The sequence below is a fragment of the Micrasema longulum genome, unplaced genomic scaffold, assembly GCF_059751315.1.
Source record: "Micrasema longulum isolate JH-2025_06_02 unplaced genomic scaffold, ASM5975131v1 h1tg000905l, whole genome shotgun sequence".
NCBI lineage: Eukaryota > Metazoa > Arthropoda > Insecta > Trichoptera > Brachycentridae > Micrasema > Micrasema longulum.
In genome coordinates, this window is record NW_028278096.1 from 157147 (window position 1) to 182335 (window position 25189).

Consider the following 25189-nt stretch of genomic DNA (forward strand, 5'->3'; position numbering starts at 1 on the left):
TCGCTGCAAGCCCTCAAAGACCATGGAGAAAAAATTATGGAGGACAGATCAATAGACACATTGCCCCAGAGATAGACGTGCAGACTATCTCGGCAGGATAATGGATTACTCCCACCGCCACGCGCGGTCGCATTGTCCTCGTGTAAACGCGCACGGACGGGACAATAGCGACTCACTCGGCGCGTGTGTCGCTCCCGCGCATTTTTATTATTTAGTTTGTCCTTCAACGATTCCAATACATCTTGCCATTTAAGAAATAATATTTTTCGAGAACTCGCTCGCGTCGTCGTGTATTCATTTTCGCAGCGTTGCACGAATGTTATATTGTCCCATTGTCTTATCCTGCGCGGCAGTTGCTGTAGTAGGCACTGCTTATTGTATCGCCCTCGTGTGAACGCACACGTAGATTTCTTTACAAAGTATCTGTACGGTCAATCTATGCTGTTCTTTATCTAATACAAATTAATTTTGATAATATGATAACATCGGATTAAGATAATACAATTATATCTAGCAACATCGCGAATGTAAAGGCGCACGCGCTTTACAATTTTAACTTTAATTTTAGCTTTAGTATTTAAGCAAGTCTCGTAGCGGAGAGTCGCGTCAGTGCAGTGGTGTCCAGTTACAAATCTTATATTATAACATTAAACACCTCGTTTAACTTACCGTGACAGTGTGGGATAGTCAAACCCATTGAAAATAGTGCCTCAAATAGTTCTAAGTGTAAATTTGGTGCCTTAAACATCATGCCGGAGGTATTTTATTATTTTTGTTGAAATATTTTGACGTATGCGGCATACATATGTACGTCGCGAGCGCGGATACCGGTGTGCGTGACGTTTCTTATTTTTTACAAAACCTGTAAAACCGGTGACGTGCAAAAATGAAGATTGGAACTAAACGTCAAAAGTATTCGAAAGCTTTTTTTGAATCGTTCGAATATTTTTGTAATAGCGTCCTATTTTTTTAATTTTGTTTTTGAAAATAAAACAGCCGGTATTTTAAAACTTAAACAATTATATTCAGCAGCTGTGTACACACGGAACATGAAACTCGACTTTTTTGGCAAATTGACAAATTTTGCATGTATTTGCAATTTAATTCGCGGATCTGCAAATTATATAACGCTCGTACGTTTTATTCGAAAAATATGTTTATTTGTTCATCATCGTCATTCCTTCTCCGCACCTAATGGTGCATAGTGCATAGGGCACTACATCGGTGCACCATCGCGGCGTATGTTGTTCATTTTTCTTACACGAAGGCAAGATGATCAACCTCGCGCTTCAGGCGCCGGTCCAGGGACTGTAAAATATGCTGGTGTAAAAACACCCCTTTAAATACCGAAATATCTGTAGGATAAACCACATTGAACGAAATGTTCAGGAAAAAGATTTTTTGATCGCGCGATTTCCAATACATTGTAGGTAACTCGTGAACCAAATGAGATAACTTCAATCTATAAAGAACTTTTAATGTGAAATAATGACTTTTATACGTAGAATTAAGAATAGTTCAGAAGTAGCGTAGAATCATAATTTGAATACATCGAACTGTGTCCTAAAATCCCCCCCCCCCCTTTCGCCTCACTTTCGCCGCGCGCATTCGTGAAGTCGCCGCGTAATGTTGCCAGATGGTAAAAAATTAATCATAACACAAATGTAAGGTAAAAAAAAAGCAATTTGTTAATTTCTCTAAAATTTTATTGTGCACGCGGAAATATTGATTGACACAACAGAGTAGATAAGTAAAGGGTTAGTGAACTTTGAACTTGCAATATAAAACAAATTTTATTTTACATAAAACGGATATTTTTATAATATTTGTTAAGTATAAGTATAAGTTAAATAATATTTGATGTTTTAAAGATAATGTCGGTCAAATATCCTCGATAGAGTTGTTTAATCCGAGATCCAATTTTCATTAGTTCTCTCACTAGACGAGCAAAGTAGGGTAAAAAAATTTACTACCCTGACAACACTAACGAAATATTCATTTTGTTTCTTCGACAATCTGACAGATGGAAAAAAAATTCAATTTTTAAGTAATGCATTTGTTACATACACATTCATTTGTTAACTACACATGAAATGTGATTGCTTCCTATTTCTTTAAGATCCTAGCAGTATTTCTACACTTTAAAGGGACACAACTCGGCATAGTTGAATTCAAATCGGGAGTTGCGTACTGAGCGACGTCTACAAATAATCTAATGGGTCAAAACGTAAACCTACTCATTTATGAGTAGTTGAGTCGCCTTCTGTTTGATGTGCGTATGCGGTTTCTGGACTATTCTTAATTCTGTGCTTTTATATAATAAAAGTACATATTAAAATAGCATATCTGGGACTGTTGATGTTTTATCCATTACCAATACAAACACAAAAAAAACTTTCTTACAAAAAAAATACGTTAATAATGAACGCGCAACAGCACCGCCAACACCGCCAACACCGCCAACACCGCCAACACCAACACGGTTAACTAATGAGAAGTGAGAAGGTTGGAGTTGCTTTTTTGTAACTAAATTAGTGATATTCGGGTTGATGTTACTTTTTTTATTTTTTTTTATTTGAAAATTTATTTATAAACCCTTACGGATTATTACATTCATTTTACATAAAATAATATATACATTTTTCATTTATACTCTGTTGTTCAAAAGTCTTTTGTTTAGTTTTGTCTGGTAGTTTATTTTATAATTTCAGTCCCTGGTTCATTAGTCTTGATTGTCCTTGTCTTGTTTACTACTAAGTTGTAATCTCAAATCGGATTCCACTTGTAATCTGTTTCCGTATTTGTTTTTAGTATATACAAGAGCGGAGAATGCCTTTTCACAGAGGTATGTGCTGGAGAAAAGCAGTAAATGCTTCAGCGCTTCTTCTGATATTTCCTGATGATCTTTATTTACGTTCACCCGAAAACTTGATAAAGAGGATTCTTCGAAATTACACTCCACCGCTGAATCGCGAGATATTTCTATTACTTGGTTTTTCTGTGCCGCTGTCAACTGTCAACTGTCAAGCCAGCAATGTAATATATTCGCCGTGTTAAGTGAGCGCAGCGATTACGAGACTTTTGGTGAAATTTATTTATTATTGTTAAATGGTCCAGATATGAGACTGCGGACTTCCATACGCGGACCACGGCCACGTCGGGAATCGAGCCCGAGACCTCTCGCACGGCAGGCAAACGCGCTGGTCACTGCACCGCGAGGCCGGCAGAATTTGCGCATCAGTAAAACGAAGAAACTTTATATTTGTTATTATTCTAAGAACTACGTTCTTAATTTAGTTTCTTTCTTTGTTTCGATTATTTGAAATATGTTTATATTTCCATTACACGATGACTCACTGTGTTTACCGCTATGTAGTGAAATGATATCGACGCTGGAAACTATATAATAATCTCATATTATTCGTATTATTTTGGCGTGATTCCTCCTGCGCAATTTAAAATAAATTAAAATACGAGATTCTTTATTAATTAAAAAAAAAAAACTTAATTGGTAAAGTTGCTCGGTAACTTTTTCCTTTCCAGGGTACCGATTACAATGGAAAGTTAACATTTATCTTCAGTTTTATGTGAAAAGCAGAATACGCATACAATTTTTCTTCTAAACATGTTCTATTATAGGCTACCAACGGAGATACTTGAAATGTTCGCGCAAACATACTCATTTTCCTACACAATTAAGGGGTTTTCTTTATAGACAGTCGGAGATAACTCTGTCAACTCCCCATTGTAATCGGGGACCAGCGTCGATATATTTTTGACTGTCGGGGTTATTTACTCTTTTAAGCAACATTATGTTAGTGTTTATTTATATATTTAATTTTCCAATACGCCCAAGGGCCATTTTCAAAAATTATACAGGTAAGTACAAACATAGGAAGTCATAATTTTAAAAGCAAACATTATTACGCTATAATTGTATGTGTATATATATATTCACACCATCACGCGGTTTCCCCGTAAGGGTAGGCAGAGATGATAGAACGCCACGTCACTCTATATTTGCGTACATATCTCGCTTCCTCCACGTTCATTCACCTCTCGTGCACGCGCGCCGATTATTCCGACTTTTAACATGTCCGCCTTCGAGCATTTGTCGGATTCGGTCATGCCACGTCTTTCTCGGTCTTCCTCTATTTCTGCATCCATCAACATTCGCGTTGTAAATATTTTTAGCCGTTCTTTCGCTGTCCATTCGCTCTGCATGTCCGAACCGACGCGGAGCTCCTTTCTCGATTTTGTCGATAGCGCTTATCTCAGCCTTACACGATGTACGGATCTCGACATTTGCGCATCTATCGTACATATTTTTACCACACATTCGACTGAGAGATCGCATTTCGACAGCATTCAGCTTACTTTACTCCTCCGTTTTTCCAAGTCCATACTTCGCTCCCGTACATCAGGGTCGGGGACCGGGACTCCATCGTGAACTGCTAATTTTGACTCTCGCGACGAACATTTATTTGCCAAGGTTGATTTAAATCCATCGTTCACTCTGTTCCCGGCACTCACCCTCCTTACCTTCTATATCCTCTAATATCCTTCTCAGTCATTCCATCCCTAGTTAACATACTCCCCGGATACAGAGATTCCTCTGCCCGTTTTAGTATAACCCCATTCGCGGTGATTTCACATTTACTTATACTTTCATTTCTTTCAAAAACATCACATTTGATTAATCGACGTTCATCAGCAGATCGCTTCCTTCGCATTCAACATAGCCTCGTAATTATAATATTAATTATGATAAATATATATATTAATAAAAACACAAAATTAATAAATCCGCGTTGTTTGGGAGACCGGCAATCGGTTTCATCACTCTCGCGACATGTCTTATTTGTCAAACTAGCGAACTAGTAAACTAACTATTTAGTATTTATGTATCGTATTCTCATCGTTATGATTTTTTAAAGTTTTGTAATATTAAAATTACTTCGCCCGTGATGTCACTAATTCTCATCGGTGAGTTGTCCTGACATTAAAAAGTAGAACCCCGTAGCTGTCAAAAGTGCAACAACGCTATCATTGATTGGTTGATCGTAGTTCAAAGTAGTTATTATTTTTTATTCTAAACATATTTTATATTCTATCTCCCGCACCACTGGACACTGGACACTGGACACTGAACTAACGAACTTCCGAACTTCCCCGATGTCCGCAAGGAAAGCGATTGCCGATGAATGTTGATAAATCCAACGAAATGGTTGTATGACTAAATGTGAGATCACCGTGAATGTAGACGAATGTGCTTATTAGCTTATTAGCGACGTGACAACAATCGCTCACCATGGTTGTTTATCGTATTCGCGATCACAATGCAACATCCGCGAACACCTAATATTAAATGTCCAAATATTTACGTTTCGCGGCGCATAATCCTGCTGCGGAATCGCGTATTTCAATTTCGCCGGTGGAAATATGGAAAATATTCCAAAACTCCTATTTTCGTTTATTTATTATTTATCACGCTATTTATTGCATTTGGCCGGCGGTTGGCGACCCAAATGTCAAGAAAAGCAGTCGCCGTAGTAATTGTAATTTAATTTTCACTTTTTTGTATTAGATACTTCTTACTATTTTGCAAATGCAATATATTGTATTATTTTTTATAGTAAACGCCGATTTTTCGCCAGTGAACTGTATTTATTTACGAGGAAAACAAAAACCAAGCCGATACACGCGTTGACTTGTGACCGCGATAACTTCAGCATGTTCATCGCTCAAATGCTTAGCATGTTTTTAAGCACGTCGATAGTTATTCGTGATCGAGCTACTGGGAAGTATGTTTATTAGGGGTAGAGACTTTCGAGTCTCGTGTCTCGAATGGAAGTCCCAGTTGTAAGTTGTAATTTGGGGATTAAATCCGGGCTTGTCTACAAACATTTGTTAGTACACATGAATATTGTTAGTAAAATACTTTTGAAATAGCGCGCAGTATAAAACACGTTTGTTTACCGCGCACGCGTCATTTCTGTCATATCGATTGGCCTCGAGAGCGAGAAAAAGCGAATAAAAGCGAACAAATATACTCGTAAGTTTCGCGAATTCTCGCGTGGCCGTTCCGTATTCCGTGAGTCGCAAGGCGCAGCACGCCGCGCGATACCGCGAATTGATCAAACTAAATATATTCATTTTCTGATAACCGGTGACACTCGATCGGGCGGAGATAACCCTCGCCAGATTCTCTGGCCAAAATACAGTCCGGAAGATTCGAATGTTTGCGGACAAATCGGACCGTGGGTGGGTGAAATAATTCGAAAGAATATCACCCCCGTCTCAAGTAGGGTGGATAGTGGATAGAGGCCAGCCCTTGCGGCCAATTAAGCGACAAATGGAAGAGTTGCGGATGCTCCAACGTGGCCCTAACGGCGAATGTTACACAGTGTGTAATTAACAAAAACACCCCAGAATTTTATATTCCCTTCTTAAATAACTTTGACACCGGGGTCCCGATCAAAATGGGAAGTTAGCATTTATCTTCAATTTTATCGACAAAGTAATATGAAGTTTTCTGTATGAAAAGCAGAATATGCGTACCTACATTTTTTTCTTCTGAACATGTTCAATTATAGGTTACGGACGAAGATACTTGAAATGTTCCCGCAAATATACAAATTTTCGTACACGGGTTTTCTTTATAGACAGTCGAAGATAACTCTGTTAACTTCCCATCGTAATCGGGGCCATGGGACGAAAAACATAAAAAAAGGTTTTCTTATGCGCGGTAAACGTACGTACGGCAAAGTTTCTAGAAAATCTATGAAAAAATTATATAAATGATTTTAATGAAAATGAACTAATTTAAACGACGTCGCTAGTTCTCCAAAATCAACCGATGACAGAGTGTTGTGATATATTTCCGGTTACCGGGAAGCCAACCCACCAATCTGGACAACTCATCGAAGAGAACTTGCGACGTCTGCGTCTGACGTCGGCGAAATTTCGAGACTATTCTAAACTAACGACAATGAGGAACTTCAGCCCTACGGGCAATTGGATACAAAAGTGTTTTCATACGCGCGGTAAAAATTAGAGCATTCAATTTTACCGCGATGTTTCTTTCAAATGTATGAAGAAAACAATAAAAAATATTTTAATGGAAACGAACTACTTTGAACGACGTTCTTAGTTCACACGATCGACCGACGATAAGAGCGTTGTGGAAGATTTACGGTTTACTAACCGTCAACGGACCAATCGGCAGAACTGACCGAAAAGAAGCGGAAGAGATCTTGAGACGTCACACGCGGAGTAATTTTAGAAATAAAAAACTTTTAAAAATCATAGCGCTGATAATACGATCCATAAAAATATAAAAAAATTCCTTAGTTTTAGTCTTAACAAATAAAAAATATTTAAAGAATCACCGAACATCCTCATTCATATAAAAAAAAAATGTGAATGTAGTAAGTAAATCTATCAATTTTCGCAATTTTGAGAATGTATCGCAGGCATAAGTCAACGCGTGAATTACACACGCGTTGACTTATGCCTGCGATAACTTGAGCATGTTCATTATTGTTAATTGTGATCGCTCAAATGCTTAGCACGTTTTTAAGCACGTCGATAGTTATTTGTGATTGAGCTACCGGTCTCGATTTCGATAGTTAGAGTCTCGGCTTATTTATTTATTCTGTATAACTTCCATAGCGTAATTTTCGTGAAAATCACTTCAAGGGCGCTGTACAACTGTACAATGAACATCCCAACAAGTCTCGCAGCTACGTCGTGATTCAGTTCCCCGTTTCCGATTATATTACATTTTAGTAACACGCGGAAGCTAGATTGCGACACGTCTTGCAGCTGCAGAGCGCTCGGGCGGTTAGAAATCTAGCCCCCATTTACATTTCACAAATAACTGGCGGGTTTTTAACAAAAAATACACAAACATTCTAGATTGCGACATATCCAGCAGCCGCAGAGCGCACGGACAGTTGGAAATCTAGACCCTATTTTGTATAGTTGACGTTTACGTTATTCAGTTAGTTCATTTACATAATATCAAAGCTAATTTTACCAAACGTCTTGCAGCTACAGAGTGCACGGACGGGTGAAATTCTAGCAACTTTTTTTTTTAATTTACCTAAAAAATCTACACTGACAATGTCTAGAGACTCTCGAAATTTCGAATCTCCCATTTCCAACATCCATATTTTCTCAAATTTATTGAGTTCATTTGTTTTTAAGCAAACGCTTTGGGACTTAAAAACTCGAAGCTTCTTTGGCCGAACGACGAGCTTTTATTTTTAATTTTTGTGTTATTGATGACCACTTTCATGCCTTTCACGATAATAGTGATTTGACAGTACAAAGTACAGAATTGTGTGATCTACCGAGTGCGGTGATGCGATATGTTCCCAAAAAGGATGTTTAGCGTGAAACCGGTAAGTTCTATTCTGTATTCTCTCTATTTTCGGTATATTACCTACCACCTACCACTAGTAGGTAGCGAATGCATAGGTAGGTACCAATCAATCAATAAATAAAAAACAGCCGTAAAAAGGTAAAACTTTGAAGTATTATTACCCCCCATTCTGGATTACGCAGTAAAGTTGTTGCCACGACTGATTTTAAAATACGGCTTTTTTCTTGCGGCTGGCGGCTGGCCCGTGTTCATTTCCTTAACTTTTGTGCGGCTGTGATGTCCCACTAGCCGACATAGAATACAAGACTGATACATCTCTCTCTTTTTTTTAAATGTTGAAGTTATATTTTTTGCTATCTTCAAATGGACATTTTCACACCGGATTTGGAAAGTAAAATTTGTATAACTATGCTGGATTTTAATACAAAAAATATTTAACCTCGCTACCCGAAGAATGATGTCCGCAAATACAGCAAAACATCTGTATTAGAGAAAGCACGAAGATATAACACATATAAGGAAGACAGAGACGCTGTTTTCTGTAGCCGGTGTTGTGTGAAACTCAGTCGGTTGCTGTCGTTGCTGACAGTGAATGATCGCATAATTCACGCGTGCGTCTCCCATACACGCGTAAAAAATAAAAATGCAGTTTTTTTTATTTATAACTGAAAAACAAAATATATTTTTTTATATTCACGGAGAAACGAAAGGAAATATTAATTAACTGAGACATTTTCTGTGTCGGCACGTTGTGATTTTTTTCAAACAAAACCAGGCGCTTTTAATGCCCTTTGGATGGTCCTAGCTCTAATTAAAGACAATTTACAAATCTAGTGCGTAAAAAAATCATCGCTTTTATAGTCCTTAAAATATAGCTTGATTTTAATCATTTCTATGACAGCTGCCAAACTAATGTGGATTAGTACTAGTGATGGGAAATTACTGATCACTGATCATGTACCGATCAAATCGATTTTATCCATTTTTTCATGCAAACATGAAACTCTGTTTCCGAAAATTTATGTAAAATCGCAAAAACATGCATATTATAGTGTGTTTAAGACAATTATTTACTAAAAAATAAGACATAAAATACTTTTTTTTCACGAACAACAACCAATGAATTATTTTTTAATCTATCGATTTCCATTGATCAATTGGTCCCATCGTAAACATTTTTGCAAAATGATGTAACTTTGTAAGAACGTCGTTAATAATTAGGTTTATTTTAGTTTTAAAGCTCATTTGATATAATTATGTTGATTTATATGTCAAGCATTGTATTAAAAAAATAAATGAACATGCCAGATACGAATGATTTTTCGCGTGTCAATATAAATCACTCCTTGCTATACTTTAAGGACTATAATAATTGTCATAATCCAGGGAGAAAATGCGCGTACGAGTACGAAGAGAGGTCAGACCGCGGCGGCGCGGCGGCGCGGATCCGAATGTCGGGAATAAATTAAAAGTAGCACGGGGTAGATTACAATAACTTTATTATAAAGTGCTTTTTATTTAGGTTTATTTGTTTAATTATGTCGTTCACGACTAATGACTACACATTACACATGACTACAAGCTCTGACGTAGAATAACTAGACGCGGGCACGCGGCACGTCACACTCGGGAAATATTGCGTTCATATTAGTGGACAGCGGTTGCCATTGACAATTAGGAATATTTTACAATTTGCATTCCCCAAAATCCAGTGAAAAGAAATAAATGGGTCGAAATTAGAAGGAATTTAAGGAAATAATCTGATTGGGATCCACCAAAAACGAATGTTGATTGTTAACGTTAAAATATAAACTTTTTATGTACCGAAAATTAGTATCCTCCAACTTTTGGTACTAGCAAATGCGTGATCGTTGAATGTAGCCCTGGTGTAAATAAACAAACTTAGTAACTATGGTTACGTTTTCGTGTCACTAGTTTTTAAAATATTTTACTCTATAGTGCGCGTCTATGCATTAATATGTCCAGAACTAAGAGTCTACCGATTTTTCTTACGCACCCCTACCGATTTTCGTTTGCCGTATTTATAATCCCAATAAAGTACCGCTCTCGTTAAATTGGATCCCTCGGTGACTGTGTGGCTGTGTGGCTGTGTGGCTGTGTGGTGAGTGTGGTGACTGCCGTGACTGCCGTGACCGTTTTCCGCTCCGAGTTGTGACGTGGAAAAATAAACTTGGAAACGAACCCTTTAAAATGATTTTGAAACGCTTTCTTCAACAGTACAAGGTAAATGAGCTGGTGTGATGTATGGTGTATAGTGCAGATGACATATGTTCACATGTACGTATTATGTTCATTGTACGCTAGCTACTCATCATGCAGGTTAGGTTTGATTTGACATTTGTAGGGATGGGGCACTCCGAATACTAAAATCGAATAAATCGATTTTTATGTATACGTCGCAGCCGGATTGTCATTTTAGCCGAAATACGTATTGCTTCCGTATTGTAAAAGGGCCAATCGTCGATCAGCCGTATTGTCAACACTTGGCATTTTACAATTTGGCTAGCCACGTTTATGACACGTAAATGAGGAAGTTCACTGGTTTTTATTTTATTTCTTAATAGACTATTAAGACAAAATTAAAAAAAAAAATTGGCTCAGACGTCGATCACCCGCGTAGTAGATAGGTACATAAAATAATAAAATGACTAATCAATAAAAAAGGTAAAACACATCTCGATAGAAGGACATTAGAAGATAAGAGAAATAACGATATAATTGAAGCGAAAAAATTAAATAATGAATTGAATGTGCGTGAAATGGGTCCAAAAGATATAAAACGTTTTCCAATGAGGGTGTTCAGCCCTACGGGAAATAGGATATAAAAATGTTTTCTTATGCGCAGTAAAAATTAGACCATTAAATTGTACCGCAGAGTTTCTTAAAAACATGAACAATTTGATGTTAAATTAATCAAAAGTACTAAAAGAATATATAAGCAAAGGATATTTTACAATACGATGATGTTTGTTTATAATATAGCCAACATGAACATAATCACAATGCAAGAAAAAAGTAACAAAATTCAATTTCATATAAGGCTGTTAAAAAGTATTATGAAGAAAAAAAACATATCAAAATTCAAGCAGAAGGTACATTGTTATTATTAGAACATACATGAGAATATGTTTATGAGTGTCCGTCCTATTATCAATAATATCTTTCATAACTAAATATAATGTATGAAGTTATCTCGATAGCGATCGAAAATGGCCGACTAAATATATTTACGCACTACTCCAAAAACTTGTAATAATATATCTTCCGAGGAAAATACAGATAACTTATCATTTTATATTTAATGAGTTCTTATGTTTCTATCGGAGGTGTTAATTGTTTACCTCCTGTCAACTCGCTAAGTTACTTTAAGCCGCTGACATACATTTCAAGAGAAGATTAAACATAATGTTATTCCCACTGAGCTCAAGATGCCGGGTCGTATTCATCTTTCTTCGAATGGCGCGCCCCCGAGAGCGAGACTAGGTATTACAATACAATACACTATCGGGTAAGTAAAAATGCCCGGTACAAACTATATTTTTGAAAGCGGCTGTAATGGATTAACCACTTAGATAGGCACATGTTGCATTTTATCAGCCGGCGGTAGATAACAAAGTACCACTCGGGATGTAAAGTAGGTACCTAGCTCTCGGATGCATATAGCAGTTTAGCCATCTGCTAAAATAATGCATCTCCCTATGGGGTGGCGCTTATTTAAAATTATCTGTAATACCAAGAACAGTGTATTTTAAAATCTGTAATCTACTGATGGAATCCATTAGTAAAGTACCACATGCATCGCCGAATGGGGGCAAGTAGACCGGGCGCGTGCGGTGAATATTATCAGCGAGGATGCTGACAACAAATAATCATGTTCTTGCTTTTAGTAGGTACGACAGTAGATACAGATAGATATCTAATTAAAATCAATATTGCGTAAAATCACTTTTGTAAAGTGCGCTTGAGGTGTTGTATTATGAATATGGTGCTTTATAAGCTTCCCGTGATAATAATAATAATAGATCTTCTATAAATTAACGGTGCGCAGCAGCTGGCGCGTCTAGCGGTGAAGCTGTAAGCATTAGGACAGTACCTAAAACTCGAGATGTTTTTATATTATGGCCAAATTACAATAATGCACCATTTAAAACTTTGCGCAATACGTTATTATAGTCCTTAAAATATAACTTGATTAGAATGACATTTGTCAGCAAAAGCGACGACATAACTTTGTAGTAACGTCAAAATAGTTATTTATATTGACACACGAAAAATCATTCATATCTGGCATGTTAATTAATTTTTTTAATACAATGCTTGACACATAAATCAACATTAATATATAAAATCAGCTTTAAAAGGAAAAAAAACTAAAATAAACCTAATTATTAACGTTTTTACAAGGCTACATGCAAAAACATTAGAGATGGGACAAATTGATCAATGTAAATTGATCAAATAAAAAAAGAATTCATTTGATGTTGTTCATGAAAAAAGTTTAAATGTCTTATTTTTTGGTGAATAATTGTCTTAAACACACTCTAATAGGCTTGTTTTTGCGTTTTTTATATCAATTTTCGGAAACAGAGTTTCATGATTGCATGAAATAACTGATAAAATCGACTTGATCTGTGATCAGTAATTTCCATCACTAATGAAATTAGTTTGACAGCTGTCATTCTAATCAAGCTATATTTGAAGGACTATAGAATCTTTTTTTCATCGCATTACACGAGTTGGATGCTCTTATCTCTACGAGTCTCGTATGAACTACAACGTTATGAACCTTACTTGACTTATGGCTGGATTCAAAATGAAAAGTAGTGTCCAGATTTCAGAGTACATAACGAATACTATCGGGCCGGGGTACCTTGACATTCAGAACATAGATAGGTAGGAGGTATGTATCCTGAAAATATTATTTGAATTTGTAAATCGCGTGCGCAAACATTTACGGCGATAATTTTAGGAATGTTTGTAGATTATTATTTTTTTTAATATTTATAATTTTGAATAATTAAATACATATTATTGTTTTCAAATTTTCACAATATGCGGGCGGAACGCGTCCGATGTAGACAGAAATAATCGTGAAGACAAAAATTACTATTTTATTATATAAATCCATACGCAGTCCTTTGGGAACGATTGGAGATATAATCTTACTCCCTTACTACGCTAGTACGACATAATACTTAATTTAATACCGTAGTTTTCAAGTAAAGAATAATGTTTTTTTGCAACATCTTTTGAATAATAAATGAATATACGAAATTTTCGTGTCTTGTCAGTTGATCTGGTGGACTTGGAATAATCATTCTCCGTGTGCGATCGCATCGGCGCATCGGCGCATCGGCGCATCGGCGCATAACACGGCTATGAAGATGAGAAATTATTTAAATTAAACATGAGAGATGAGATGTTAATTTGGGAGTGAAACATATAATTACAAAAAAACAAAGACTGATTGATTGATGAAATTCTGATGGCATATTCGGATTCAGCAGGATAATTATCATACATAAGAATCAGCAAATTCTTTCTCAGACCTCGACAGTTTTCTAATCATCAATGAGCACAATAATGAATATTTTGATACAGCCTTTGAAATACCAAGCAATTAATTTAAAGTACACACTTCGTGATATCAGTGAATACTTAACTCGACATTCCTCTGACTATGTGGGTATTTATTATTGTTTACAAGACTCCTATCATATCCACTCCCCTTATCCGACTACACTGTATCTTTTATTGTACAAATAATATTTTAAGATTAAGATGTTAATTAATGTAGGTCTACGCATTTACTGGGCCTCACCATTCTGGGTTACGATCGGCTGTCCTCGACTGTCCTCGACTGGAAAATTGGCACCATTAGAGATCTCGAATCGTTGCCCATTCTAATATTTTTTTTATTTTATTTTATTGAAATAAACGGCACTTAGTTACAAATACAATTAAATATACATGCATGTAAGCATAAGTAATACAGAGCATTTAAAACAGTATTATTAATTAACAAATTAAGAAAGTCTAAAAAAGATAAACTATATAAAATAATAAAATATTACCAGTTATAGAATTATCGATAAAAAAAAGATAAATTTGTCTTAGAAATACTTTGAACTAGCTAAAAAAAACAAAAAAACTAATAAAACAATTTTGAATAACATTAAACGAAAAAATATATGCATTATTTTTTAAAATTAATACTTAGGTAAATAGTATATATTTATGTATAAAAATATATAATGATGTAAAAAAAATGACGAAGAGAAATATTTTGTACTAAGAGAGATAGAGATACTAAGAAAATTAGTTATTGGATTGCTATTGTCTAACATCAAAATAAAAAAGACTGATTTTGGGATTTGTTGACTATAGTTAGTAGTTCTAAGGTCTTTCAAGTTTATGTTTTTATTTGGAATAATTCCTTTATAGTTAACGAGTTAAAGTTCACTACGACACGCACTCGAACAACCGAAGAAAAACAATCCGTATTCCGAAGCGCATAAGTAGCTCAAATTATCGAGACAATAATATCAGTAATGTTTGGCTCATGCGGAGTGTGTTGTCTGTTGCAGTACTTGTCCATGTGCTGTGACGAGGTGAAGATGCGAGAGGTTACAGCCAACATCTGCCGGGACTTCCTCAAGGGGCAGTGGAAGACCATCTCTCCCGAGGACTTGGAGTTCCGCAGGATCAGGTCAGCGAGGGCTTAATACTACTAAAACCGCACCATCCGACCCGATGTGAAATTTGCATTTTGCTTTGAATTTTTTTTTTAATGACAATTGGATATTGCTAAGAATTTTTGAAAGGCAATAACGTAATTTTACGAACCGCACGGTCGATATGGGCCAGCATATGCCGAAAATTTTAACGTTTGTTTTTGGAAGGCAATAACGTGTTTTTTAATAATCGGCGAATCCGCACGATCAGTCAGTCGAACAGTTCTTTGAAAGCTACGAATGGTTTCAATATGTTTGAGGTCAATAACTGAGTGGATTATTGCACGGGACTACAAAAGAATTTATGACGAATCCAGTATAAAAATGTGTTTTTATCTTTCTCCTCGACGCGTAGTATAATTTTCTTTTGTGTACCCATATTATTATGTTTCATTAATTAAAAACTTGCAAATTCACAATCAGTCTAGACGGGTGACAAATTGTGTAAAAATCAACATAAGACAAATAAAATTTAAAAAATAAAAACAGGTAATCGTAGAATCACCTCGATACTTTGTCTTTGAATCTAATAAATACTCTTAAAATGATCGCTTACCTTAAACGCTAACAAATGTACAATTTTCAACACTGGCTAGAAACATCCTAAAATAGATTTGGGTGTATCGAGGGAATCTCAGATTATTTCATTTCTCCGATCGGTGGAATGAAATTACCCCAGCGGGGACTTGTATACAGATTGCTCTGTGTGCATATCGTCAATATGGCCATATAGTTAAATCATAATTCATAATAAGATGTGTTTAAGTTAAGTACCGCAACGTTCCAACTGCATCGGAATGTTTCCGGTCACGTGATTCGAGACATTATCCCCCAAGGTCAGACAGACACTTTAATTATTACAAGTCATTAAAATATATTTACTTTTGCGGTTAATTGCTTCAAGTAATGTTTATTGTGGAAAATTGTAATACTGCATAGGGGGCCGCATTAGGTCACAGATTGAAGAGCATCTCGACCATTTGTCAGGAGTTAAGATGTGAAGTCAAGATACGGGCTATTAAACCGTTTGGTCAGAAATATTTTGAGCATGTTCAAATGTTTGTAGACGAGACGAGGCTGGATTTCACTCCCCGGGGAGTAATTCAGGTTGAAATTTATCGCAACGGAGAGGGTAAACATTTTTGAGAGGAGAATATGGAAGTCTAGACATTTACAGGGCTTATGACCTGTCATCGGTTAGTTTAAGTGGTCTCTTTGATGATTTCTGCCTGTGTTTAAACATCCGCATTTCCTTAACTGTTCCATCTGTTGACTTTCGTAAAGTAAAAGAACCGAAAGCTTTTTCGACGTGAAAAATACTTTTCAAGTATTTTCAGGCAATGCCTAGTAGGTGAAGTAATTTAGCCGGATGAATCTCACCCGCATTAATAACTTCACAAAAATGAAGGTGGAAGAAATTAAAGAAATATGTATGTTTAAACATAGGCAAAATGGCGAATGTTAAACAGTGTACAAAGTGGCCACTCAAATCAGCCGATCTTAAATGTCTAGTTCTCTATCTCTGTTGTTATATGTTAAACTACCCAGAGGACAAAATCCAGTCGCAGTCTTCAAATATTTGGAAAAACTCAAAATATTGTTAGAGCGGGCAAATATAAATTTAACGCGAGGGGCCCGTTAGTGAATTCGTTCGCGATTATCAAATGATAATGAAAATGTATTACAAGGTTGTCAAACACTGAAAAATATGGCGTCAAATGTCTTCGTTTGCAAATAACATTATGAAATTTGCACTTCGCAGTTCGCTGTCTGCTATGCAAAAAATGACCTCGGAATGTTGATTTGCAAAAAAAACGAGAATAAAGTATTCAGATTTGTCAATTCTCGGTTGCCTTGACATTCGGCTGCTGCAAATAACATCAATGACAACATCGTTTATTTATTTATTTATTTCCTCGACGGTTTATGCCTTTAACAAATAAGAAAATATTATTGATGTTTTTTGTAGATATTTCTCGATAAGTCTCCGAAGTTTACGACTATATTAACCCTTAGACTGCTAAACAACGATATATCGTTGTTGTTAATCCCTATCATAAAGTTCTAACTAGACTGATGCTGACGTCATAATCCCCAAAAGGGTAAATGAATTCGGGAACTGCTTGTTGCATTTAACCGTCAGTGGTATAAAACATTTTCAAAACATAAAAATGACTTATTCGACGGGTTATTATTCAGTTTCGTACCTATTTCAGCCCTACGGAAAATTTAATACAAAAAATGTTTTCTTACGCGCGGTGAAAATTCGAGCATTAAATTGTACAGCAAAGTTTCTTGAAAATTAATAAAAAATAATATAAAATATTTTAATAAAAACGAACTACTTTGAACGACGTCACTTGTTTATATGAATCAACCAATGATAATAGGGTTGTGGAAGATTTCCGGTTTGCTAATCGTCAATGGAGCAATCAACAGAACAAATCAAGAAGAAGCGGAAGAGAACTTGCGACGTCACACGCGGATTAATTTCGGAAATACAAAACTTTAAAAAATCGTAGCGCTGATATACGATACATAAAAATTGAAAAAAAAAGCTTTGTTTAGTAGTTTATTAACAAATATATATATTTTTTTAAACAACTAAATTTCCTCATTATACATTTATTTATGATGTTTAAATTTGCAGTGTTTTTAAAAAAAGAGAAACGACTAAATACAGGAAACTTCTAGCTAGCCGGGAACGGAAACAGGGAATTTTTCACATTGCAAAAACAGTGAAATAAAAAATAAATCATTTTAATATTTAGAATTTTTAATCACTTATATGATATTTGAGAAAAATAATTATATTCTGTGTCTTCCCTGCTATTATACCCGATCCAGTGATTACAAAATCCGTTGGGTATGATAAGGTTGCTGTGGAATATCTGAAGAGTGGTGGCCAGATCGTGGGTACATGGCTGCACAGACTTTTCAATCTCTGCCTAAAGGAAGGACATACGCCGTTGGATTGGAGGAGGGCAGTTGTCATGCCTTTATATAAGGGAAAGGGATCTCGTGCGGAATGTGGAAACTATAGGGCCATCAGTCTTCTGAGTTCTGTCGGTAAACTGTATGGGAAAATTATAATCGAGAAAGTAAGAAAGGTGACGAAAGACAAAGTGTGGGACGTGCAAGGAGCCTTTATGAGTGGACGTGGATGCACGGATCAAATTTTTGCGCTGCGAATGCTAACGGAGAAGGTTTTGGCCAAAAGTCAAAAACTATTCTGCGCATTTGTCGATTTGCAAAAAGCGTATGATAAAGTAGATAGAATGAAATTGTGGGGCGTGTTGGAAAAGTATGGAGTAAACAATAAACTTATACGTGCAGTATCGTCTCTCTATGAGGAGAGTTCAGCGTGTATAAGAGTTAATGGGGGATTTACATCTTGGTTTGAGATCTCAAAAGGCGTGAAACAGGGATGTGTAATGTCACCATGGTTGTTTAATCTATACATGGACAACTGTATGAAAGAGATAGAATGTATGGGTATTGGAGCAAAAATTGATAATTTTTCAGTAAGCTGCTTGTTGTATGCTGACGATGCAGTTCTGGTAGCAAGCAGCAAGGCTGATTTGCAGCAAATAGTCTCTAGAATGTATGATGTATGCCTGGAGAGCGAATTGGCGATGAACGAAAGTAAGTCAAAAGTGATGGTATTTGAAAGGGATAGTGAGGTTACTGACTGCATAATAAATGTAAACAACGAATGTCTCGAGCAAGTAGAAGAATTTGTGTACCTGGGAAGCATGTTTTCAAGAGATGGAAGAGTAGAAAAAGATGTTGAAAGAAGAGTGAATGCGGGAAACAAAATGAACGGAGCACTAAGCACAGTAATTTCTAATAAAAATATGTCAATCGAAGCTAAACTGGCAGTGCACAACGGAGTTTTAGTCCCAACACTTATGTATGGAAGTGAAACATGGAACTGGCAGAGGAAGGATGAAAGCCGAGTGAACGCGGTTGAAATGCGATCTCTTAGACGAATGTGTGGGAAATCAATGTATGACAGGGTTACGAATGATGAAATCAGGCGAGAGTGTAAATCTGAGACAAGTATAATTGATAAGATTAAGAAAGGGTCTCTGAGATGGTTTGGTCACGTAGAACGAATGGACGACGAGAGAATGGTAAAACAAGTATATATGGCAAAAATGAACGGCAACGTTAGACGAGGACGACCAAGGAAGACGTGGCATGATCAGATAAACCAAAATCTTAAGTCTGGTCATGTCAAAAGCAGACAGAACCGAAGGACATGTATGACAAGATGTATGAATGTGGAAGAGGCTAGGAGTGTATGCCAGGATAGACGTGTGTGGCGGTCCATTCTCTCTGCCTACCCCTACGGGGAAATGGCGTGATGGTAGTAGTAGTAGTAGTAGCAGTGATTACAAAAATATTGATGTATTTCCGTAATGAATAACTAATTGAATACTTTACCTTTAATATAATAACTCTTATCTAGTAAGGTCCCTATATCACCGGAAAACCCCGTAATTAAGAATATAAACAAATAAGTAAAGAGCGATAAAATATAAAAATAATTCACCATGGAACCTAAATGATTGTCAATTAGGACGTTTGAATATTAAAAATCATTTGTTGATTTATTATAATGGGTACCTACAGTAATGTGAAATTTAAATGTTTTAGCTTTTCATTAGGTAGTAATTATTACTCTACAAACAAAACGTAATTATTACTCTACAAACTCTATTCTAGAAACTATTCTACAAACAAAACGTAATTGTGGTAAATAAAGTATATCAGCTCGATCTTGATCCAAAAATATTTCAGAAATGCTTCTTCGATTTTGAGCTCTTCATAAGAGTCATATAAACTATCATCACTATCACTTAGAAGTTGATCGTTATTGTCGAATTCACTTTCGGAATAGGTTGAGCTGCTAAGCTTCCGAGTTTCTAGGTAAGGTATTATTATTTCTATATCACTTTTAATATCCGTTATCATTTTGAATAATATACTTTGTATATTTATTCACAATAAAAAGGACCCTTTGCAGAGTTAACTTGTCAGTTAGAGTAATAAAGTAAGATTAAAAATATATATAAATGTACACAATATGTAATTTACCACAGCTGTTTGTAATTTCAGCAACTGATGTCTATCTCGCTCAATCCATTATGCATGAACTAGCTATTAGTGAAACGGAATATTTTTCTTGGAAGTGATATCAATTTGTGAGACAGTTGTACGAAAACATTATTTTTTAACTTAAAATTATATTATAACATCTACCAAGAAATAACATCACTTCTTAGTACATTTACCCGTTATCATGAAGTTTCAATCTAAATAACTCCATACAAACATTTGGACATACTCAAAATATTGTTGATCGAAATAATTTGCATAAAAAAAATATTTTTTAAGTATTTTTAGGCATTACCTAGGAGGTGAAATAATTTATCCAGATGAAACTCGCCGAATTCAATAAAGGTTTCAGCTCTTTTAGTTTGCAAAAGTCAACAGATGCAAGAGTTGAGGTAATGTAAAAATAATCGTGAATGGTGAATGTTTCGCAGTGTGTAAAGTGGCCATTTAAAACAGCCAATTACAGATCATAAGTCCTGTAAATGCCTAGACTTCCATATTCCCTAGGCAAAAATGTGTTCCCTCTCTGTTGCAACAAATTCCAAGAAATATTTTACTCAAATTTTGTTTAGCATGCATTGATGGAAGTGGTAGGTTTGATAATAAGGGCACTTTGCCCCGCCAGATCATTTTTGTTTGTTTTTATTTTCCATTAAGAAAGGGTTTACAACCGCTGTACGAGAATGTGTTGCGGGCTGCACGAGTTGTCCATCTTGCTCACTCCACTGGGCTTGAATTAGATATTTATGAAATGGAAGATTTTTCTTGGAATTGCTATTAATTTTTAAAACAGTAGTGTGCTTGGAAAAAAACGTATTCGATAAAATATTTTTAAAATGTATTAATAATAAGATTTCTGATTAGATTCTTGAAAAACTGCGTAGCAGCGTAAGGGTTAACAAGCGCTTCCCACCAAGTAGGCATCTTAATATAGTATGAAAGCGGCCTGGCTGTTTTTAGCAGAACATAGAATTGATCTTACTGCACCCGATAACACCGTTATCTAATTTTTTTTTATTGCTTTCTGCGTAACTACGTTCAAATATACATTTTTCTTTAAAAACACTGAATTTCCTCATTATATTACTATTATGCTCTGTTAAATGAATGTTTAAAAAAATATATATACATATTTTGGATCCTTTTATTTCAAAATCAGTATAAAACGAGGTTCCAGTGAATTCGTCATCAAGTGGCGCCCACCAGAACAACGTGTTACAACTGCTGCCTGCTGCCTGCTGCCTGCTGCCTGCTGCCTGCTGCCTGTTGCCTGTCTGAGGACCTTTGCATAATCGACGAGTCGTTCTCCGTGTTATCTATTATTTCTTTTTTCTTTACTTTCCGTGCTGCGGAAAAGCAATTATTTATTATATTTTTACCCCATATCTGAACTTCTTTATATTACAAAAATTCCAAGTGTTTTGATAGCTTTCTGGATATAATGAAAGTTTTTCAAAATTTATTTGTTTATTTTCAGTTCACAAACAGTAAAATATATCATAATATATAATAATATAATAAAAATAAACATAGTTTATTAACAAAAATAACAATAACTTTATCTACTACATAAACACTTAGGTAATAGACTTCTCTGGATCATGTCTAGTCTGCCTGACTACAGCCTGGGTACAACCTGTTTTAAGGCAGACATTTTTATGCTAAATAAACAATAACATGACTACCTACTAGTTAATTTACTATACAGTTATACAATATTCATTTATTAGGAATTTATTTTGAGTAAATTTTCCGATTTTTCTCGACCTAAATCCAGTAACCAATTTTTTACAAATTTGTTAATATATATTATATAATATATACAATACATAAAATAATAACACTGAACATCTTTTACCAATTATACGTGAACACCAATAATGTGGAGTTGTTAAATAGACCAAAATTTAATTTGTAATATAATTAAAATTTAGTTTCAGTTTGGTAAAATTTTATTCTAAAAAGATGTAATTTACACGAATAAATAAAAACTCCTCGGTTTAGATTCACTTTATTTGATTTGTCAGACGAGCATTTCGCCTAAGTGGGCATTTTCAAGAGAGATCATTAATCAATGATGTTTTAATTATGTCGAAATATTAGTATACAGGTTGGATTTACTCTCTAGGGAAATATAAAGATCTAAATAGAAGATCGCAACAGAAGGTAATATGGCAACAGAAGGGAATATGGAAGTTTAGGCATTTACAGGGCTTATATCCTGTCATTGGCTTGTTTTAGTTACCGCTTTACACTCTGTGTAATATTCACCATTCTGCCCATGTTTTATTTTAATTATAACGATAAGTTAATGCTTTGAATCTAAATTTTACAAAGGATCAATAACTTCCGAACCCTCCTTTTGAAAATGCTTTACGAGTTTCCGAAGATATCAGTGTTTCTCGCGTAATTCTGTCTTCGTATAATAGTTTACCTAGCTGATGATGTTTTCCTTTCTAGCGGGGGCCTGTCCAATTATCTGTACTATGTGGCGCTCCCGGACAGGGCCCGCTGGCCCCCGGCGCCGCCCCAGTCCGCCTTCAGCCTCGAGGAACCCAGGAAGGTGAGTCGCTCTACCCGACCTCCGTAGATATTGAACAGATTCACCGTTATGTGTGGGGGGGAAGTATAGAATGGGTAAGTATGTATGCGTACGTATGCTGGATGCTGTCAAAATGCCATTTCTGTGTGGTCAAACTATCCGCAATCGGTGCACAGTGCACAATGTGGAGACCCGACGAGTACGACTGACAAAAAGAGTCCTGCATTGGTTTGGGCGTGCGGAGCTAAGGGATGGCGAAAGAATGGCTAAAATTTCGACTTGTTGAAAATGGCCACTAAAATTGAAATAATTAGGTAAATCGTAAGAACCCAAATGTTTTTTCTGAAAAAAAAAAAATTATTTTAAAAAACATCTCTCTGCCTACCCCTACAGAGAAGCGGCGTGATGGTTTGTTTGTAGAGGCGTAGTTAGTTAGACGGCCGACTGTAAAATTGGCGTCACCGATTCGATTCCCGCCAGTTGCAAAAAAAACAAATTTAAGATATATATTTTTTTAATCGGTCCGAGTGTTGTTCCTTCAATATACTATATCTCACCCGCTGGCAAGCCTCTGAAATAGAGGCTCAGCTGGTTATTCTTATACGAATACGCGAAACTGAAGAAAGACACTAGTCTTCACGAACAGTTTCGGGAAAGGCGTGGGCGCTTTTGTTCATTCGCTGTCGAACGTGTCGCAGGTTCTGGTGCGGATTTACGGGCAGACGCAGAGCGAGCGCGGAGTGGACAACATCATCATGGACTCGGTCATATTCGCCCTCCTGTCCGAGCGCCGCCTCGGGCCCAAGCTGCACGGCGTGTTCTCCGGAGGGCGGATAGAGGAGTACATTGGGGTGAGTCACTCTAGGCTTAGGCATTTACGGGGTTTATGACCTGTCATTTGCTAGTGGCCACTTAACCCTTACGCTGCTACGCAGTTTTTCAAGAATCTAATCAGAAATCTTATTATTAATACATTTTTAAAATATTTTATCGAATACGTTGTTTTCCAAACACACTACTGTTTTGAAAATTAATAGCAATTCCAAGAAAAATCTTCCATTTCATAAATATCTAATTCAAGCCCAGTGGAGTGAGCAAGATAGACAACTCGTGCCGCCCGCAACACATTCTCGTACAGCGGTTGTAAACCCTTTCTTAATCGAAAATAAAAACAAGCAAAAATGATCTCGCACAGCAATCTCAAGGCGCATTGTTTTAATAGTTATTATTGAAACGACAGTATTATAATGGTTTTTTTGTTGATTGCGGGGCAAAGTGCCCTTATTATCAAAGCTACCACTTCCATCAATGCATGCTAAACAAAATTTGAGTAAAATATATCTTGGATGATTTATATGAACAAGTGACGTCGTTCAAAGTAGTTTTTATTAAAATATTTTATATTATTTTTTATTAATTTTCAAGAAACTTTGCCATACAATTTAATGCTCGAATTTTTACCGCGCGTAAGAAAACATTTTTTGTATTAAATTTTCCGTAGGGCTGAAATAGGTACGAAACTGAATAATAACCCGTCGAATAAGTAATTTTTATGTTTTGAAAATGTTTTATACCACTGACGGTTAAGTGCAACAAGCAGTTCCCGAATTCATTTACCCTTTTGGGGATTATGACGTCAGCATCAGTCTAGTTAGAACTTTATGATAGGGATTAACAACAACGATATATCGTTGTTTAGCAGTCTAAGGGTTAAACCAGCCAACGACAGATCATAAGCATATAATAATGCATATTCCCTTCTCAAAAATGATTTCCCTCTCTGTTGCAACAAATTTAGATCGGAATAACTCCCTAGGGAGGAAATCCAGCCTGTCTGCAAACATTTGGACATACTCGAAACATTGTTGAGAACATTATCGACAAATTTGTTGTGTTCTTTTTGTTCTCTTCATTTGGAAATAAAACAGACACAACTTATATGTTATAACCTAAAATCAGTCAGTCTTGACAGCACAAAATATGGCACTCGGGTGGATATTTGACTTGGCTTAGGTAATTTCAATATCGAGTACAAGCCAATAGTTTAGTTATTCATAACACCCACGTGGCATGTGAAGGAAATTGTCTGGTAAGATTTATCATTAACATGTAAAATGTATGTTATTTTTCCTACTGCCTACTCTGTGCACGCGACTGCTCCCAGTCACTTGAAACTCGAGTTTCGGATTTTGGAGATCGAGGCACAAAGAAGATGAAGAGGAAAGAACATCCGGAGCTGGCAACGGAAGTTTTGAAATTATTAGTGCCATCTCCCACATCTTACAAAACAAAAAACCTTATTTAAAAATTAATTTAGCTTTTTGCGTCTCAAAATAGAACCACTATTGTTAAAATAAAAAACAGGCGTAGCCTTCTCAC

General features: G+C 36.0%; 1 protein-coding gene across 10 annotated transcripts in view; it reads left to right on the forward strand.

Annotated features, from left to right (window-relative positions):
* The first annotated feature begins 326 nt into the window (after nt 1–326).
* Nucleotides 327–25189, forward strand: part of LOC148278235 (choline/ethanolamine kinase) — a 35589-nt gene continuing 10726 nt past the window's right edge. For 5 of the 10 annotated variants that reach the window (XM_088231713.1, XM_088231718.1, XM_088231721.1 and 2 more), the window contains exons 1-5: nt 567–758; nt 8320–8408; nt 14998–15119; nt 22729–22831; nt 23509–23661. In XM_088231713.1, coding sequence (XP_088087839.1) covers nt 8376–8408; nt 14998–15119; nt 22729–22831; nt 23509–23661 — 411 coding nt within the window. In that variant the 5' untranslated portion in view covers nt 567–758; nt 8320–8375. Of the gene's footprint in view, nt 759–8211; nt 8409–10362; nt 10634–14997; nt 15120–22728; nt 22832–23508; nt 23662–25189 lie in introns of those variants that run through there. The other 5 variants (XM_088231715.1, XM_088231719.1, XM_088231714.1 and 2 more) reach the window with 4 other exon arrangements.